This window comes from Mustela putorius, unplaced genomic scaffold, assembly GCF_011764305.1.
Source record: "Mustela putorius furo isolate JIRA1106 unplaced genomic scaffold, ASM1176430v1.1 tig00000275_pilon_pilon_pilon, whole genome shotgun sequence".
Lineage (NCBI taxonomy): Eukaryota > Metazoa > Chordata > Mammalia > Carnivora > Mustelidae > Mustela > Mustela putorius.
The window spans coordinates 29,816,863-29,832,047 of NW_025421341.1; the positions used below are offsets into that span (position 1 = coordinate 29,816,863).

The following is a 15,185-nucleotide window of genomic DNA, read 5'->3' on the forward strand; positions in this document are numbered from 1 at the left end:
AGTGCCTTATGGGGCAGTGACTTTGTTCTGAAGAGCCAAGTAGCTGAAAGTTTGTTCCTCCAGTCAAGTCACTTGTATTGGTCAGCAGATGTGAACCATTTCAAAATAGATCCATCTACTCTGTGACTCGAACTATCATGTAAACCCTGACAAAGCCAATGTTTGTATCTCAAGCTTGGACCTCTCATGTGAATCCCTTACTTGAATACCATCTTAATACCTCCTTAACACCTTTCCTCGTCTAGCAGGCATCTCAAATTTAAGATGTTGCCAATAATGCTTCTTCCCTTCCCCGTTCCACACCTATGCCTCACACTGTCCTCCCCATTGGGCCTCAGCCTTTACTTTTCTCCTAATATCCCATGTCCAGCCTCCAAGTCCACCTATTAGCACTGTCCTCAAAACATCTTGAGAATCTGACGATTTCCCATCATACTCAGCACCAACATATTAATCCACCACATTTTACCAAATTACTGTAATCACCACACAGCTCATCTGCCTACTTCATCCCCTGTCCCCTGTGATCTGTTCTTACCAGAGCTATCAGAGTGAACCATATGAAGCTAATGGTAGATTATGTCTCTCTTAAAACTCTCCACTGGCTAAAAGCTAAAAGCTCAAATCCAACTTACCTACCAAACTCTATGTTCTGCAGCCCCTACTAACCTCTAGCCACTTCCTTGACTCCATCTCCTCTAGCTCTGGCTCTCAAGTCACACTAGATGGTGACGGCCTTTATCATCATCGGCCATATGCACTCATCTGTTACATGCTCCGTGTTCAACCCAACTCCTGGAGTCCCCAGGAGGGCAGAAACTGTGTTCTGCTCCTTACTGCATCCCCAGCACCTAGAACAGCACCTGGAACATAGTAGGTGCTCGATAAATATTAGTTTGATGCATGAATGAATGAATACAGTTCACTTTGGGGTCATTAATATAGGTATAGGTTCAATACATAAAATATATATCACACTATACATCAGAAAGAGGTACAGTTGAATTTTATCTCTATCTAGTCTCTTTCAACTAGAAAAATTGTTACTGGTAAAAGCTACTCACTGGTGGTCCCGGAGGTCCTTCTGCACCAGGAGGGCCTGGGTGACCTTTCTCTCCAAGCCACCCAGGGAGCCCCAAGTCTCCCTTACTACCCTGCCTCCCAGGAAGCCCCGGAGGGCCAGGTGGGCCCATGGGACCAGGCTCACAGGCACAGAGCCCCGCGTCTCCTAGACAGAGGATAAAAGGCAGCTTTGTCATATTTCCTGCATAAAATCCCAAAAAGCTTTTACTTAATAAAACCAATAATGAAAATAAGAACAAGAAGGTCTGATAATGTGTGACATGGGGGCATGGGGCACTGTGCTGGGGTGGCTAGGCATGGTCTGTGTGGGGGTAGATATGTCATTTCTAGACAGAGAGGGTGTTTGGAGTCTTAAGAAACCCATCCTGACAGATTCTAAGGGAAAAGTTAATACCCAATTCTACTAAAGAAACTTTAAAAACAAGTGATCTTATTTAAGTGTGAAAGTCTTTTATTCAGTTCCTACTGAAGAAACAGAAAAGAAAAATGGGTTGGAGCATAAACTCTAAACAAATAAACAAAATAATATGTGAGAAGGATTACTGACTATATTGTGTATTACAACTGATAACTTACAATGCATTTCCTAATCATTGGCACTTTTGGTCTAAAAGAAATGCCTTTAGGATAGTTGAACCCAGCTGTGTTTATGGTCTCATACTCACCTATCCCAGATGATAAAAAACAAAAAACAAAAAACAAAAAAACCCCAAAAAACATGAAACAACTTTTGGGGAGAAGAAACATGAAGCCAGAGGCATTTTGTGAGTCTGGGAAATATGGACCCACAGGAAGAAAAGGAAATAAAAGATCCAGACTATCCTATCTCTCCTTTTTTTTTTTAATATAATTTTTTATTTTTTATAAACATATATTTTTATCCCCAGGGGTACAGGTCTGTGAATCACCAGGTTTACACACTTCACAGCACTTTTTAAAGGAATAACGGATTTCATGAAAAAAAAGATCACTCTGGAGCAAATTTCACAGCTGGGGAAGTGTGTCCCTTAGACTCTCAGACAGAAAGACTTGACTTCTGGTAAGTTTTAATCAGCTCATAAGCTCCTAATAAAGAGGAGTGCTCACAGGGATAAATAAGGCATATAACACATTGAAGTGAAATGTCCCATTGCCCTCTTCATAAATGCCCCCATTCCCCCTCACACTGCTGTCTTCTGGAAATCCTACCTTTGATGCATACTTGCCTTTTTCTCCTTTTGAGCCTCTTCTTCCTGGAGGACCCATTTTGCCTTTTATTCCTTGTGGTCCAGGGTGCCCAACACTACAATATATAACTTTATAGGGGTAGGGGGGGCAAGAGAATCACACAGTTTCTGTGAATGTCTTCTACAGAACAAGTGGGAGTGTCTCTTGCTCTCTATCTTCCCCTCAAACCCACATTTCTTCCATTCCTTTCCCATGATTCTTTCTCTCTGACAGAAGAACATATATATACCAATCACCCATATAAATGTCCCAGCGTGTTGCTGCTACCTACCATAGTCACCGATAAAGCCTTCCTATTCTCAACCCCAACTTAGTGGGTTGAAGAGCAAGGCAATGGAAAACAAAACAAACAAACAAAACAACTGTATGGCAAGGATCTTTTCCCCCTCCAATGATGAATAATTACCAAATTAAAGAAAGCATGACACATAGCCCATAAAAGCATAAATCCAGAGACATATGATTAAAGCTGACATGAAACACAAACAATAAATTCCTTATTCTTCCCAAATCCCAGTAAAATAGCAAACAGTACAGGGATATGATAAAAATGTGTAAGCCTGCAGGGGGGAAAAAAAAAGGAAATAAAACAACAGCAAAAAAGTGTGAGAGAACCTAACAGACCCTGAAAAGTTGAGTTCTAAGCAGGCTGTGCGGAAAGGCAACAAAAAGCACAGTCTATGTGAGAAATCTCTCCCAGACTTCAGGAATTGGTTTTTTGTTTGTTTGGTTGGTTGGTTGGGTTTTTTTGTTTGTTTGTTTTTGGAAAGAGAGAGAAAGAGAGCTTGTGCATGGGAGCAGAAGAGGGAGGGGCGGAGAAAACGGGAGAGAGAGAATCTTCAGCAGGACTCACACTCAGCACAGAGCCTGGTGTGGGGCTTGATCTCACAACCCTGAGATCATGACCTGAGCTGAAATCATGAGTTGGATGTTTAACTGACTGAACCACCCAGGTGCCCCATGAATTAGTACCTTGAAATGGAACAACAGTGATGCCTCGATCAGAATGACTGGTTAAAGAAACAGTTCAATCCTAAGATCTTCTTCTCAAAAATTATAGCAGTAACTATGACCCTTCAGAACTGGAGATAACAGACAATGTAGCAAGAAGAAAGCTTTCAAGTAAACTCGATTATTTAAAAAGCAGATGAAAGAAAGCATTTCATCCCGAGAACATGAACAGACAGCTACAAGAGAAAAACATTAAAACAATAGCAACAATAAAACACTTAGAAGTAAAAAAAAAAGTATTATGAAAGCAGAAATCAAAAAATCCTGGAGCAGAGTTGTAAGATGGAGTTGGGGAAGTCTACCATAAATTGCTACAGAAAAAAAACAAAGGTGAAGAAGAATAAAGACGAGAGGAAAGAGTCCTGTAGGGTAGATTCTCTAACAGGCAAATATATAGAGTCAAGAAAGAGAAAATGGCAGAGGGTGTTTGGTAGGGAGACAGTATCCTCAGAGAAACACTTCAAGAAATTTACCTAAAAATGGAGGACTTGTGTTGGCTTGAGCCTACCCACTGAGTGCCTACCAATGAATGCACATGTGCCCACACAGAAGCAAGTCATTGTGAAATGTAAGGTCATTAAGAAAAAAAGAAGAAAGAAAAATTTCTATAAGCTTTTAGAGCAGAGCTTCAGAGCTTTTAAGAATTGGGGGGGGGGTCCCTCCTCAGCAGGTGGTCTGTGCGTCTCCCTCTCTCTCCGCCCCAGCTCAGTTGTACTCTCTCTCTCTCAAATAAATAAGTCAATATTTTAAAAAAAACTGCAACCTGACCTAATCTGAAAAAGCTCCAGGAGAGGTTTATTCAGAGATAATACTGATAAAATATTTAATGAGTTAGAAGGAAAGTTATACAATTTATACAATTCTAGACAGTTTGGGGTTGAATTAGCAGTAAGTTATATTGAAAACCAAGCAAACACACAAAGAAAACAAGACATTAGCAAAATGTTTTGCAAAAAGTAATAATGTGTATTTTTATATGGCTGAACTAGTGAATAGATTTTATGTAGCCACTCAGTGTAAGTAATGAATATTTAATCAAAATTAAGATAATAACTATTTGAATGGGTTTTAGGAGTGGAAAATGTTCATATGTGCAGTGGGGAGAGACTGAAAAGGAGCTAATTTCACCTTCTATGGAGGGAAGTCTAAAGATAAGGCTCAAACTCATGAATGAAAAAATAGTGGGGCATCGGGGTGCCTCTGTCAGTTAAGTGACTGACTCTTGATTTGGACTCAGGACATGATCTCAGGGTCATGAGACTGAGCCCCACACCAGGCTCCGTGCTGCCGTGGGACCTGCTTAGGATTCTCTCTCTACTTCTGCACCCACCCTCCTCCCCTACCGCCCCTGCCTACTCACGTCTCTCTCTCTTTAAAGCAAAATTAAGGAATAGCAATACAGTACATTGAGGGTCACTAGAAAGGCAAATAACAGAAAATCCCACTAATTGTATGAAAAGAATTTCCCCTGGGAAGGAAGGAATAGGAGAAGGTTGCCCGGGATGGCAGGTCTTCATAACAGGCTTCATAGAACGGTTTGACTCTCAAGCCAAGTCCATCTGTAACTCTGATAAAAATTAAAACTACACTTAAGAAATAAAAACCGTATTCACTTATGTAATTCCATAATTCAGACTTAAATTCTCAAAAAAATATCTTCATATCCTGTAGCTGATGTGATATCCAACATCAGTCTACTTTTTTTGTATTATTAATAATAATAATACTAACTTGACTCAGAAACAATAGAAAAATTTAGAAAAAACTTAGAAAGTCACATCTTCTGCATGAAGCTGCAAATATCACATGCAACATAAATGCCAATGTATGCAAAGGGGGAGCACTTTACCGTCTGATCCCGGAGGGCCCTGCAGCCCTGGGGCTCCAGGCAACCCCGGTGGTCCTGGCTTCCCTGGCTTTCCTGGACTGAAATCAGCTCTCCCAGGGGTACCTGCTGCCCCTGGAAATCCCGGATGACCAGGAAACCCTCTTGGCCCAGGGGGTCCCATCATGCCTGCAGGAGAAATCGAGAATGAAAAACACATACATCTCCCAGAGTAAACTTGTGTTTAGAAGAAATGAAAATCAGTACATTCTTCCTTAGGCTGTAAATATTTTCAAAGAAAAAAAATGTACTTCAAAATGGACTTAATATCCCAGCCTCAACTTCTTTGAAATAAGCAAATGGAAACAGGTTTGTGGAATCAGATTTTCTTATTTTTTCCCTATTATTTAGGGTTATTGGAGGAAAGGACATATTATTTAATTAAAAATATTATTTTTGTATCTTGTGACTTTGATAATTTGGTTAAAAATTATCTGAATGAATATATTAGCACATTTAGTGAGTAAAAATATGGACTCCTATATCATCTATGTGAGACACGGAATACCATAACTTTCATAGCAACCGAGGTTGGTAGGGAGGCATAGAGGTTCTGGATTTGAACCCAAACTTTCTCTCTCCAGCCACAGGTACTTAAGTAAGTTACTGAACTTCTTTAATCATCTATATCTACCCCAGAGTCTTGTTATGAGGATTAAATACAATAATTCACATAAGGAGCTTAGTGTAATATCTGGTAATTACACATGCCCAAGGAATGCTGAGATGTCCAGTGTGTTCAGAGGCCAAAGTGAGTCAAAGATGAATCCTGCTTTCCTGCAACATCTGACCCGCTTGCTGGGGCCTTGGCTAATGACAGCTCAAAGCCTTCCTATGAGAGTGACCACTTCTCACAGCTTCTTCACTCCTGAGCATGAATCTCTCAGTGGAAGACCATAGTTTCCCAAGATGGCCACCATGGTAGCTCTTCTCCCTCACAATGTTGTAGAAGCTTGACACTCTCCTAGCAAGAGGTGACATGTCCCCTTCCTCTTGAATGTGACAGGCTTTTATGACTGTTTGGACTAATGAAGTAAAGCAGGAGTGAAAAAAAATATATATATATATATTTTTTTATATATATATATTTATATATATAACACTATATATATATGTATGTATGTGTATGTATATATATGTATGTATATACATACATATATATATATGACACTATATATAATATAAGATCAAGGCTAGGTCATTAAAGATGATTCAGCTTCTGCCTTTTGAGCCAAAATGTGTGGGATTGGAGTCCTGAGCCACCATGGAAGCAATATCACTGCTCTGAAGCCACCATGCTATAAAGAAGCATGAATAAGTACAGAGAGGCCATGAAAGATAGAGGACAGACTACATGAAAGATAGAGGACAGAGATGCCCAGTCAGTCCCCACTTTTCAGTTCCAGCCATTACGCGGCTGCCACCATAGGAACATCCCTATCTACAATTGCTCAGCTTAGCTCTTAAACCACAGAGTGAGGGGTGATATGTTGATTATTGTTTTAAGCCACTAGGTTTTGGGAAATTTGTTTTTCAGCAATAGACAACTGAAACCCTGTAAGTAATCAGTAAGTAGCATACTACCTAAATTAATAACATTCATTATGTGCATAGGTCCTAGGGCTTTACATATATAGGATATATATGGATAACATATAAGGATTACATTATCCTTACTCCTCAGTCTTGCAATGTTTATACTTTATAGATAAGGCACAAACATTTGGGCCAAACAGGAGTAATGATAATAACTAACATAGCTAATGATATTCCAAGAACTGTGTACATATTACTGCTTTCTGTATACATATTACTGTATACATATTACTTCTTTCAACCCTAATGAGAACTGCACCCTGAAGATGAGAAGACTGAGGCACAGAGAGGTTTAGTAAATGCCTAAGGTCACACGGCTTGTATGTAGTAGAACCTGGAACGTTTTCAGTCCATAGTGTAAATATATAACTATTTTAGTATACTACACTAAGTGGCAAGGCTGGAATTCAGTCACGGGTATCTAACTCCAAACCCTTGCTTACTTCATGATAAATACTTCAGATGATTCTAAAACAAGATATGTATGATAAAGGCTATAGACATATATGTGGACTTAAATGAGATGTGTTCCTGTGGACTTGGCTGCTATCTTGTCTTCATGTCATTCCTAAGACTCGTGTCCAAACCCCTACAATCATTGGATGGACCTGGATGCTACCTGGTATCTTGTCTTGGTGCCGTGGAAAATCCTCAACCACCTTCCAACAGGGAAAATGGGTTACAGTGTCTGGCATATAGCAGCCCTGACCACCCATGAAACCAATGAAGTTGTAGCCACCATTAAAAATATTTTTTTTGAAAGTAAAAAGTGGCAGAAAATAAAGTACCCCATATACAAAAAAATATTATTTTGTGGAATTTGTGTTTCTTTTTTCTTTTGAAATTTGTGCTTCAATCATATGTATATGAAAATATATATATACATACACACGCATATATATATATATATACACACACGCACATATATATGCAATGTGATGTAAATGCAATATAATATAAAATGTACTTTTTATAATGGGTTGTAGTCAAGATTTGAAAGCCACTGGGTTAGTTCTTTTTAAAAATCTTGTGGAATTAAGAGTCTTTGTGTTATATTTGGTTTTCAATCTGCTAGAGATATGTGTTGTTTATTCCCACTGGGTTTTGATTTCAATCTGCTGGAGCCCTGTTTTTTAACGAACAAGCCTTAAAGGAGACAACTGAGACCAGGCACAAATGATTCCTGACCAGCTGTGTGCTCTCTAGATCAACTACACAAAGCTTTGCCCCCCCCCTTTGCAGTGGGTTATCTGATCCCACCAAGTGGAAGCTAGAGTCCGGGAAGGTTAAAAATCTTGGTAGTTAACAGATGAATCTCAGGAAACTTCTTACTCCTTCTCAGTAAATATAAATCCAGACACAGACTGGATAAAATCACATCTATTCAAGACTCTCTTCTCACATGTTAAATCCGTTCTCCTGAGTTTACAGAATGCAAATATCCTCCACGCTTCTATTCTTAATCTTACTGGGGATTATTAACCAGCACAGCACCTGAAGGAGTTCAAAGTCCTGTATCGATAGGATTCTTTTCCAGGCTCTTCCTTGCCTATTACCAGGAGTGCTAAGGTGTTTGGGTTTTGTTTGTTTTTGGAGGGGGTGCAAATTTTGGGGAGAGATAAGGACTGTTGCCTTGGTTTTGGTTTCTTAACTAAAACTGAATCACATTTTATTTTTTAATTAATAACATTTTTAAATTCACAATCTGTATTTCCTTTTTTCGTGTAGGAGAGGAACTCAATTTTAACCAACAGAGATTGACTAGGAGAGCCTTCCAGGAGGGTTTTATGACCCTTGGCACCCATTTCCAGATCTTATCTGCCTGTGACAATCTTCCGGGATTCCTCACTACCCGCTCCCCGCCAACCCGAGATGCTGATTGATATTGCTGGGGTGCAGCCAAGGAGTCCGACTTTCTTCCAAGGAACCCGTTCATTGGTTTGAGTTCAGGGGTTCTTAAGCCCAGCTGTCCATTAGAGATAAGGCGATCTTTTGTAATAGCAGACACCTAGGTCCAGGTCCCAGAGAGCCCAACATGCTTGGTCTGGGGGTCTAGGACAGCCATCCGTTTTTTTCCGAGATGCTCCTAGTTGATCTCAGTATCAGCTAGAGTTGAGGGTAAGGATGTGGGAAACCTGGCGTGGAAGAGTCAGTAGAGTTCTACCTGCACAGGCTTCCCCTGGTGGACCGGAGGGGCCGGGGGGACCAGGTGGTCCAATAGACCCCATTTCTCCATAGCGGCCAGGGCGCCCCGGATCCCCTGGAGGGCCTGCCCAAAACAACAACACATGTCAATGTAATAACTGTATACATACATTTTTTTTTAATTTTAATTTTTTTATTTTTTTTATAAACATGTATTTTTATCCCCAGGGGTACAGGTCTGTGAATCGCCAGGTTTACACACTTCACAGCACTCTGTATACATACATTTTTAAAATTCACGCACAATTACTTCTTGTGAGGCTTGGTTGAGTGCAGCTAAGACACTGTTCTTGTGATTTCTTATGATGTTAAACAACAACAACAACAACAACAATGCAGGATCTCAGACTAGAAACCCTTCTCCAACTGCCCCTGCTCTGCAATCACACGAACTGGAGACGCACTGTCTTGCTCGCTGATATGAGTCACTTTTTTCTTGGAGGCAGCATCTCAGTAGGTCTTAACCAAATGATTTAGCAATTTTAAAAAAAAAAGACCTACTTTTGGAAAGTTGAGATAATAAAAATTTCTGCACCCTAAAATAACATTGGGAGTCATATGCCCATAGAAATGATTCAGATGCACATATCTACCTGCACCTGTAAATTATATATTCTTGCTAAAATGAATATATTTAGCATATCAAATACACAAACTACAGAAATACTGAGCCAGACTCTTCTGTCAGGACCACCTAAATCCCATTTCCTAATAATTTAGAGAAGAACCAAACTGAACACAAACCTTTGAGTGGAAGAGGTGGGGTTACCAAAACCCCCGGTGGTCCTGGGTACCCGCGGTCTCCAGGATCCCCCTGAAATCAACCATTCATACACTTATCTTAGAAATAATAATATTGGGGCACCTGGGTAACTCAATGGGTTAAGCCTCTGCCTTCAGCTCAGGTCGTGATCTCAGGGTCCTGGGTTCGAGCCCCACATCATGTTCTCTGCTAGGAAGGGAACCTACTTCCCCCTCTCTCTCTGCTTACCTCTCTGCCTACTTGTGATCTCTCTCTCTGTCAAATAAATAAATAAAATCTTAAAAAAATACTAATATTTTTCTCATGTTGCCCATAACTATTAGAAGGACCAAGAGTGCATTCATGTGAGAAATGAAGATTACAGGCTGACCAGAAAATTGAATGGTTCATGGAGTTCTGGGAATAACTAAGGCATCTGACCTCCCACTTACATGTAGAAGTAAACGACCAACTGGCAAAACTCTCACAAAAGAAAAAAAATTAACTTAAAAAAAAAAAAAAGATTTCGTGCCCATAAATTAGATACCTCTGAAACCATGAAGTTTCTTAGATGTCCTATGAGCATTAGTGTTGAACTTGACAATCTAGGACAAATAGTCTATTCACCTACAATCTGAATCTACATCCTATCTTAACAGCAAATGTTTGTTCCCCTCAATTGTTTCCCCTTACTGCCACCATGGCTTGTCCCAAGCAAATGCTGGATATGGAGTCACAGAGGTACAAAGGAAAAAAAAAAAAATGAACTAGTGAAAGCCAGAAGCTCTCTACTCCTCTCCCTGATTTTAATTGTGATACCAGGTAATCCCCATGGAATTTCTGAAACATTTGTTATTATTTACCTTCAAAAGATTGAACACTTTCTCAAAGGGAAAACATAATCATTACAACATGCATTGAAACAATATAAACAAAATTAACTTTGTCTCTTTCAAAAGTTACATTTGTGAATGATTCTTTCAATGATTTTTTTTAATAAAAGAAATTATTTACCATAAGGGATATAGAATTTGATCAGGCTGTACTCAAATACACCTGCTTTTTTTACCTTTGGGCCAAGAAATCCAAATGATCCAGGCTCCCCAAACATTCCTGGTTCCCCCTACAAATAACCACGAACATGCCTTTAAAAATAAAATCTGAGTGGGTGACAAATTATCACATTCTTGTTTAATTTGAATGACACATGCCCACTGAGATTCAGACAGCTGTGGGAATTAATTTTTGCATCTAGAGCTAGATCCCGCAATTTGTAAAATAAATGTGTCTCCTTTTCCAATTAGTGTGTGCATACTTGCATGCCCTAGTACAACTTTTGAATACACTGGATTGCAGTTATGAATTCTGAATTGAATTTAAACATTCAGAATCGAATTCTGAATTCTGAACACTGAATTGGATTTATGAATATGAATAAATGTACTTATCATCTCTACAATTGTGTACATTTACCTTTAATCCTGGAAAACCTGGAGATCCATGGGAACCAGGATCACCCTAATAAATTCACAAAATCAACACAAGCAGAATCAAATCAAAGTGCCTGAAATCAGTTCAATGCATTATTTTTCATCTTACGAAACTGCTTTATGGATATTTCATCATGTCAACAAAGGTAGCCGAATAAAAGGAAGTACATATAAAATAGAGTCTGTTTCTTTATAACATTTGCTATTTTAACTGATCTTCAATTTTACTTTAAAAATTAATGTCCTTGCCAGCGTTTCAACTTAAGAACATTATTTCTTTTTGTTGTTATTCTTATGTTTTAAGTTATTTAGCCTAGTGCTGCAACTGGGCTAAATATTTTTGGAATCATTGCAATATAATTTGTCTAGAGATTAACAGGTAGTCTGTGCATTATCAGCAAAAAAAAAATTACCATGGAAGCCAATGTCATCCCATTAACTGCGGAATCTGGAGCCAAATAAACTGAGTGTCCTTACCCATGAGGGCTCTGGTCTCTAGAGTGACTCTATCAATGGTGACCCCATTAGTGGCATGTGTGGTGATGTTTGAGTCCTGATGCTTTAGTTTTTGGTAGCTGCTGCCCCAAGATCAGTACTCTTTCTTATCAGATAGGCTTAAATGAACAACTCCAAGCTGCTATCACACTGACACCGAGCCCCAGTTGTCGCAGGAAATGCCATAATGCTTCTTCTCACTAATTCTATCTTCTGCTTGTCCGTTTTATCTAAATGATGTCACTGGAAGAATGTCTTATTGGGGCATTTAGCTATGACGTAATTCTTGTCCAAAATGTATTGCTCCTGTTTGAGAAAATCTTTACTTTTGAATTGCTATAAATATGGATCTAGTTTTGTAAAAATGTGAGAGAGGAAGGCCTCCAACTCACTGATGTGAGCGACAGCATGAGTGGCACGAATGATCCTTACCCGAGGTCCTGAGAACCCAGGGATACCCTTCTCTCCTTTTGCCCCAATTCCAGGTTCTCCCTTAAAGAGATGACAACATTTAGAGGCATTCAAGCAACAATATTTCCGCAATATGAAATGCAAACACAAAATGAGATGTAAAAGTTATTGCCAGCAGCATAAAGAAAAGAACTACCTTTGAAGAGATGCCCTATGGAATTATGATAAAATAGTGAAAACTTCTAATAACATATATCATCATTAAAGCAATGATAAAGAACATGCAAAAAAATTTTAATTAAGATATAGTATTATACAAATAAAAAGAAAAAAGGTATTTCAATAAACTACCTTGGGTCCCGGTGGTCCTGGAGGTCCAGTCACACCAGGCATTCCTTTTATGCCCTAAAAATCGCAATGCAGATAATCAGGCTCCCTCTTAGTATTTAACCTAGTGAATGCCATGTCTTTCAGAAATTATCTTTTTCAAGAAACATTTTACTAAATTTTAAAATAAAGGATTACTCCTCAATTGTTGCTAGTTAGCAACAAAGGTCCAGGAGTATTTATAAACCTGACATGATTCAGGCCAGCTCTGCGTGAGAGCTGTATTTTGGTGGGGTACAAAGCGCACAACCATAGACCAAGGAAGCAGATCCAAGCTGGGAATGCAGTCCTTGAGAGGCGTGGCTCATTTTGAGCAAATCGGTGAAATTTAATCCAGTAACTGAAAACTGACAAGAGAATCTGCACATGGCATCAGTAACATCCGTACCACAGGCTGACAGAGGACGTGCCCACTACTATGTCCCTGCCACCTTTTCAATCATCAAAACCTCAAGCCCATCTGTAATACTTAAAGGACAACTGGGCTTCCTGGGGTCCTTTCAGCCCATATAATAAAGACAGTGTCAGTGGGGCACTGTATGCTGGAGGACATGTCACAAAGTAGCAGCCCACGCTAGGTCTGTGACTCAGCAACTGAATAAACTTGAGAATGCAGGGAACTTTTCTAAGCCTCATCTTTCACGTCTGTTCAATGGGGCTAGTAGCAGTAGCAATCTGCTGAGGCTGCTCTGGGGTGAATGCAGTGACGCCTGCAGGTGCCCGGCCCTTTGTTGGCACCGAGACATGTTCAGGAAATGCTGGCTCTTACTACTTTATCAAGGCCACACGTGGATTGGCAATTACCTTTTCTCCTTTATACAGACAAAAATCAGGTGGCTGTACCAATAAGGTGGGTCCAGGAGAACCTTGCTGGCCAACTTCACCCTTTCAAAAAAAAAATCAAGATAGTAGCAATTTCCTATTAACTTTATTTTGAAATAAGATTTGAAATGAAGATTTTTACCCATATATTGTGGTATAACACATATAATCCTGTGTGTCATGGATTTAAAATGTAAATCATGGCAAACACATCAGGTAATTGAAAGTATTTGTTGTTTTTCATAAGTAATGATATGTATCATTAATAATAAATTTCAAAACCAAAAATGAGTCATAATTCTATGGTCAGAAATCTCTAGTAAAAATTTGGTAAGGGTGCCTGTCTGGCTCAGTTGGTTAAGAAGTTGGTTAAGAAGGCATCTGCCTTCGGCTCAGGTCATGATCCCTGGATTCTGGGATCAAGTCCTGCATCGGGCTCCCTGCTCAGCAGGAAGTCTGCTTCTCCCTCTACCTGCCTCTCCCCGTTTGTGCTCTCTCTCTCTCCCTCTGGAGTGCCCTCTCTTTCTTTCTCTCAAATAATAAATAAAAATAATAAATAAATAAATAAATAAATAAAATAAAAATGAATAAAAAATATAACTTTGGTATAGTTCTTTGTGGTGTGTATGTATCCATACACACACACGTATGTGAATAATGTATATAAGTACATAAATTTAAATGTGATCAAATGAAGTGTTAAATATAATTTAAGATATAATTAGGATACTATACAAAATGCATAAACATAATATAAAATACACAGTATGGTTTATATTTTTACATTTTGCTAAAGTTTTAAATTTTTAAATAATTTTATGTTTGTCTTTTATAATGCCATTTTTTGCATATTTTCCAATTATACTAGAAATTTTTCAAAAACCTGATTTTTAGTGCTTATACAATAATTTATCATAGTAATGCGCTGTCATTTATTAAGCCATTCCATTCTGGTTAGATTTAGGTTATATTTTTAGGCTTTATTTATTTATTTGAGAGAGAGAAAGAGCACTCAGGTGCTCCCACAAGTGAGGGGGAGGGAAGGAGCAGAGAGAGAGAGAGAGAGAGAGAGAGAAACTCCAGAAGACTTCCTGCTGAGTGCAGAGGTCAACATGGGGTCTTGATCTCACCACTCTGAGATCATGACTTGAGCCAAAATCAAGAGTCTGGTCCTTAAGAAAGAGATTTAGGTTATTTCTAATTTGTTTTCAATAATATGTTTAAACTCTCTGTAGAAAATAATTAGCCCAAGTTGTCATTTATGTCATTAGAAATGTTATTCTCTTGGGAATAAAATGTCCCCCGAATTGGGTTTGGTATAATACAAGCATTAACGCTCATCCTTAACTAACAGATAACACCTTTTCACTTTTCTATTTCTACTATTCTGCACTTAGACATAGTTAAAAGCAAGTGATAGAGTGGGTCACAGGTGGTTGCAAACCAGGTCTAGACTGACTGCTATTTTGGACAAGTTCCTTAAAAATCTCTCCTAGCCTTTGTTTCCTTGATTCTTCTGAATTTCACTTTCCTTCTTTGTGAAATAAGGGTTATAAGGCTACCTACTTTAAAGTATTATTACTTTGTTAAATAGATAACACACATAAAAGGCTTAGTACTTACTGCACTGAGTGAAACAAAGAAGATTCTCAAATATATGACTATTTAGTCATCAGTGTTTTGGGGAAGAAGAAGATTCCCAGTGTATGTGAATACAGCCGGCACTTCACCGCCTACCTACACCTGGAAACTACAGAACAAGCAGGGTAGGGACCTGGGCTCCTTTTTCTTGGTGTAGCCCCGGACCGTGTTGTTGTAGCGGCTGCTCTGA

The 15,185-nt window shown here is 39.0% G+C and overlaps 1 protein-coding gene across 9 annotated transcripts in view; it reads right to left on the reverse strand.

Moving 5' to 3' along the window:
* Nucleotides 1-15,185, reverse strand: part of COL4A4 (collagen type IV alpha 4 chain) — a 121,219-nt gene that overhangs the window by 53,911 nt on the left and 52,123 nt on the right. For all 9 annotated transcript variants that reach the window (XM_045078801.1, XM_045078800.1, XM_045078803.1 and 6 more), the window contains 10 exons: nucleotides 13,337-13,417; nucleotides 12,497-12,550; nucleotides 12,167-12,226; nucleotides 11,223-11,267; nucleotides 10,819-10,872; nucleotides 9,752-9,821; nucleotides 8,967-9,071; nucleotides 5,171-5,335; nucleotides 2,289-2,378; nucleotides 1,065-1,228 (listed from right to left, as the gene is read on the reverse strand). In XM_045078801.1, coding sequence (XP_044934736.1) covers nucleotides 1,065-1,228; nucleotides 2,289-2,378; nucleotides 5,171-5,335; nucleotides 8,967-9,071; nucleotides 9,752-9,821; nucleotides 10,819-10,872; nucleotides 11,223-11,267; nucleotides 12,167-12,226; nucleotides 12,497-12,550; nucleotides 13,337-13,417 — 888 coding nt within the window. The remainder of the gene's footprint in view (nucleotides 1-1,064; nucleotides 1,229-2,288; nucleotides 2,379-5,170; nucleotides 5,336-8,966; nucleotides 9,072-9,751; nucleotides 9,822-10,818; nucleotides 10,873-11,222; nucleotides 11,268-12,166; nucleotides 12,227-12,496; nucleotides 12,551-13,336; nucleotides 13,418-15,185) is intronic.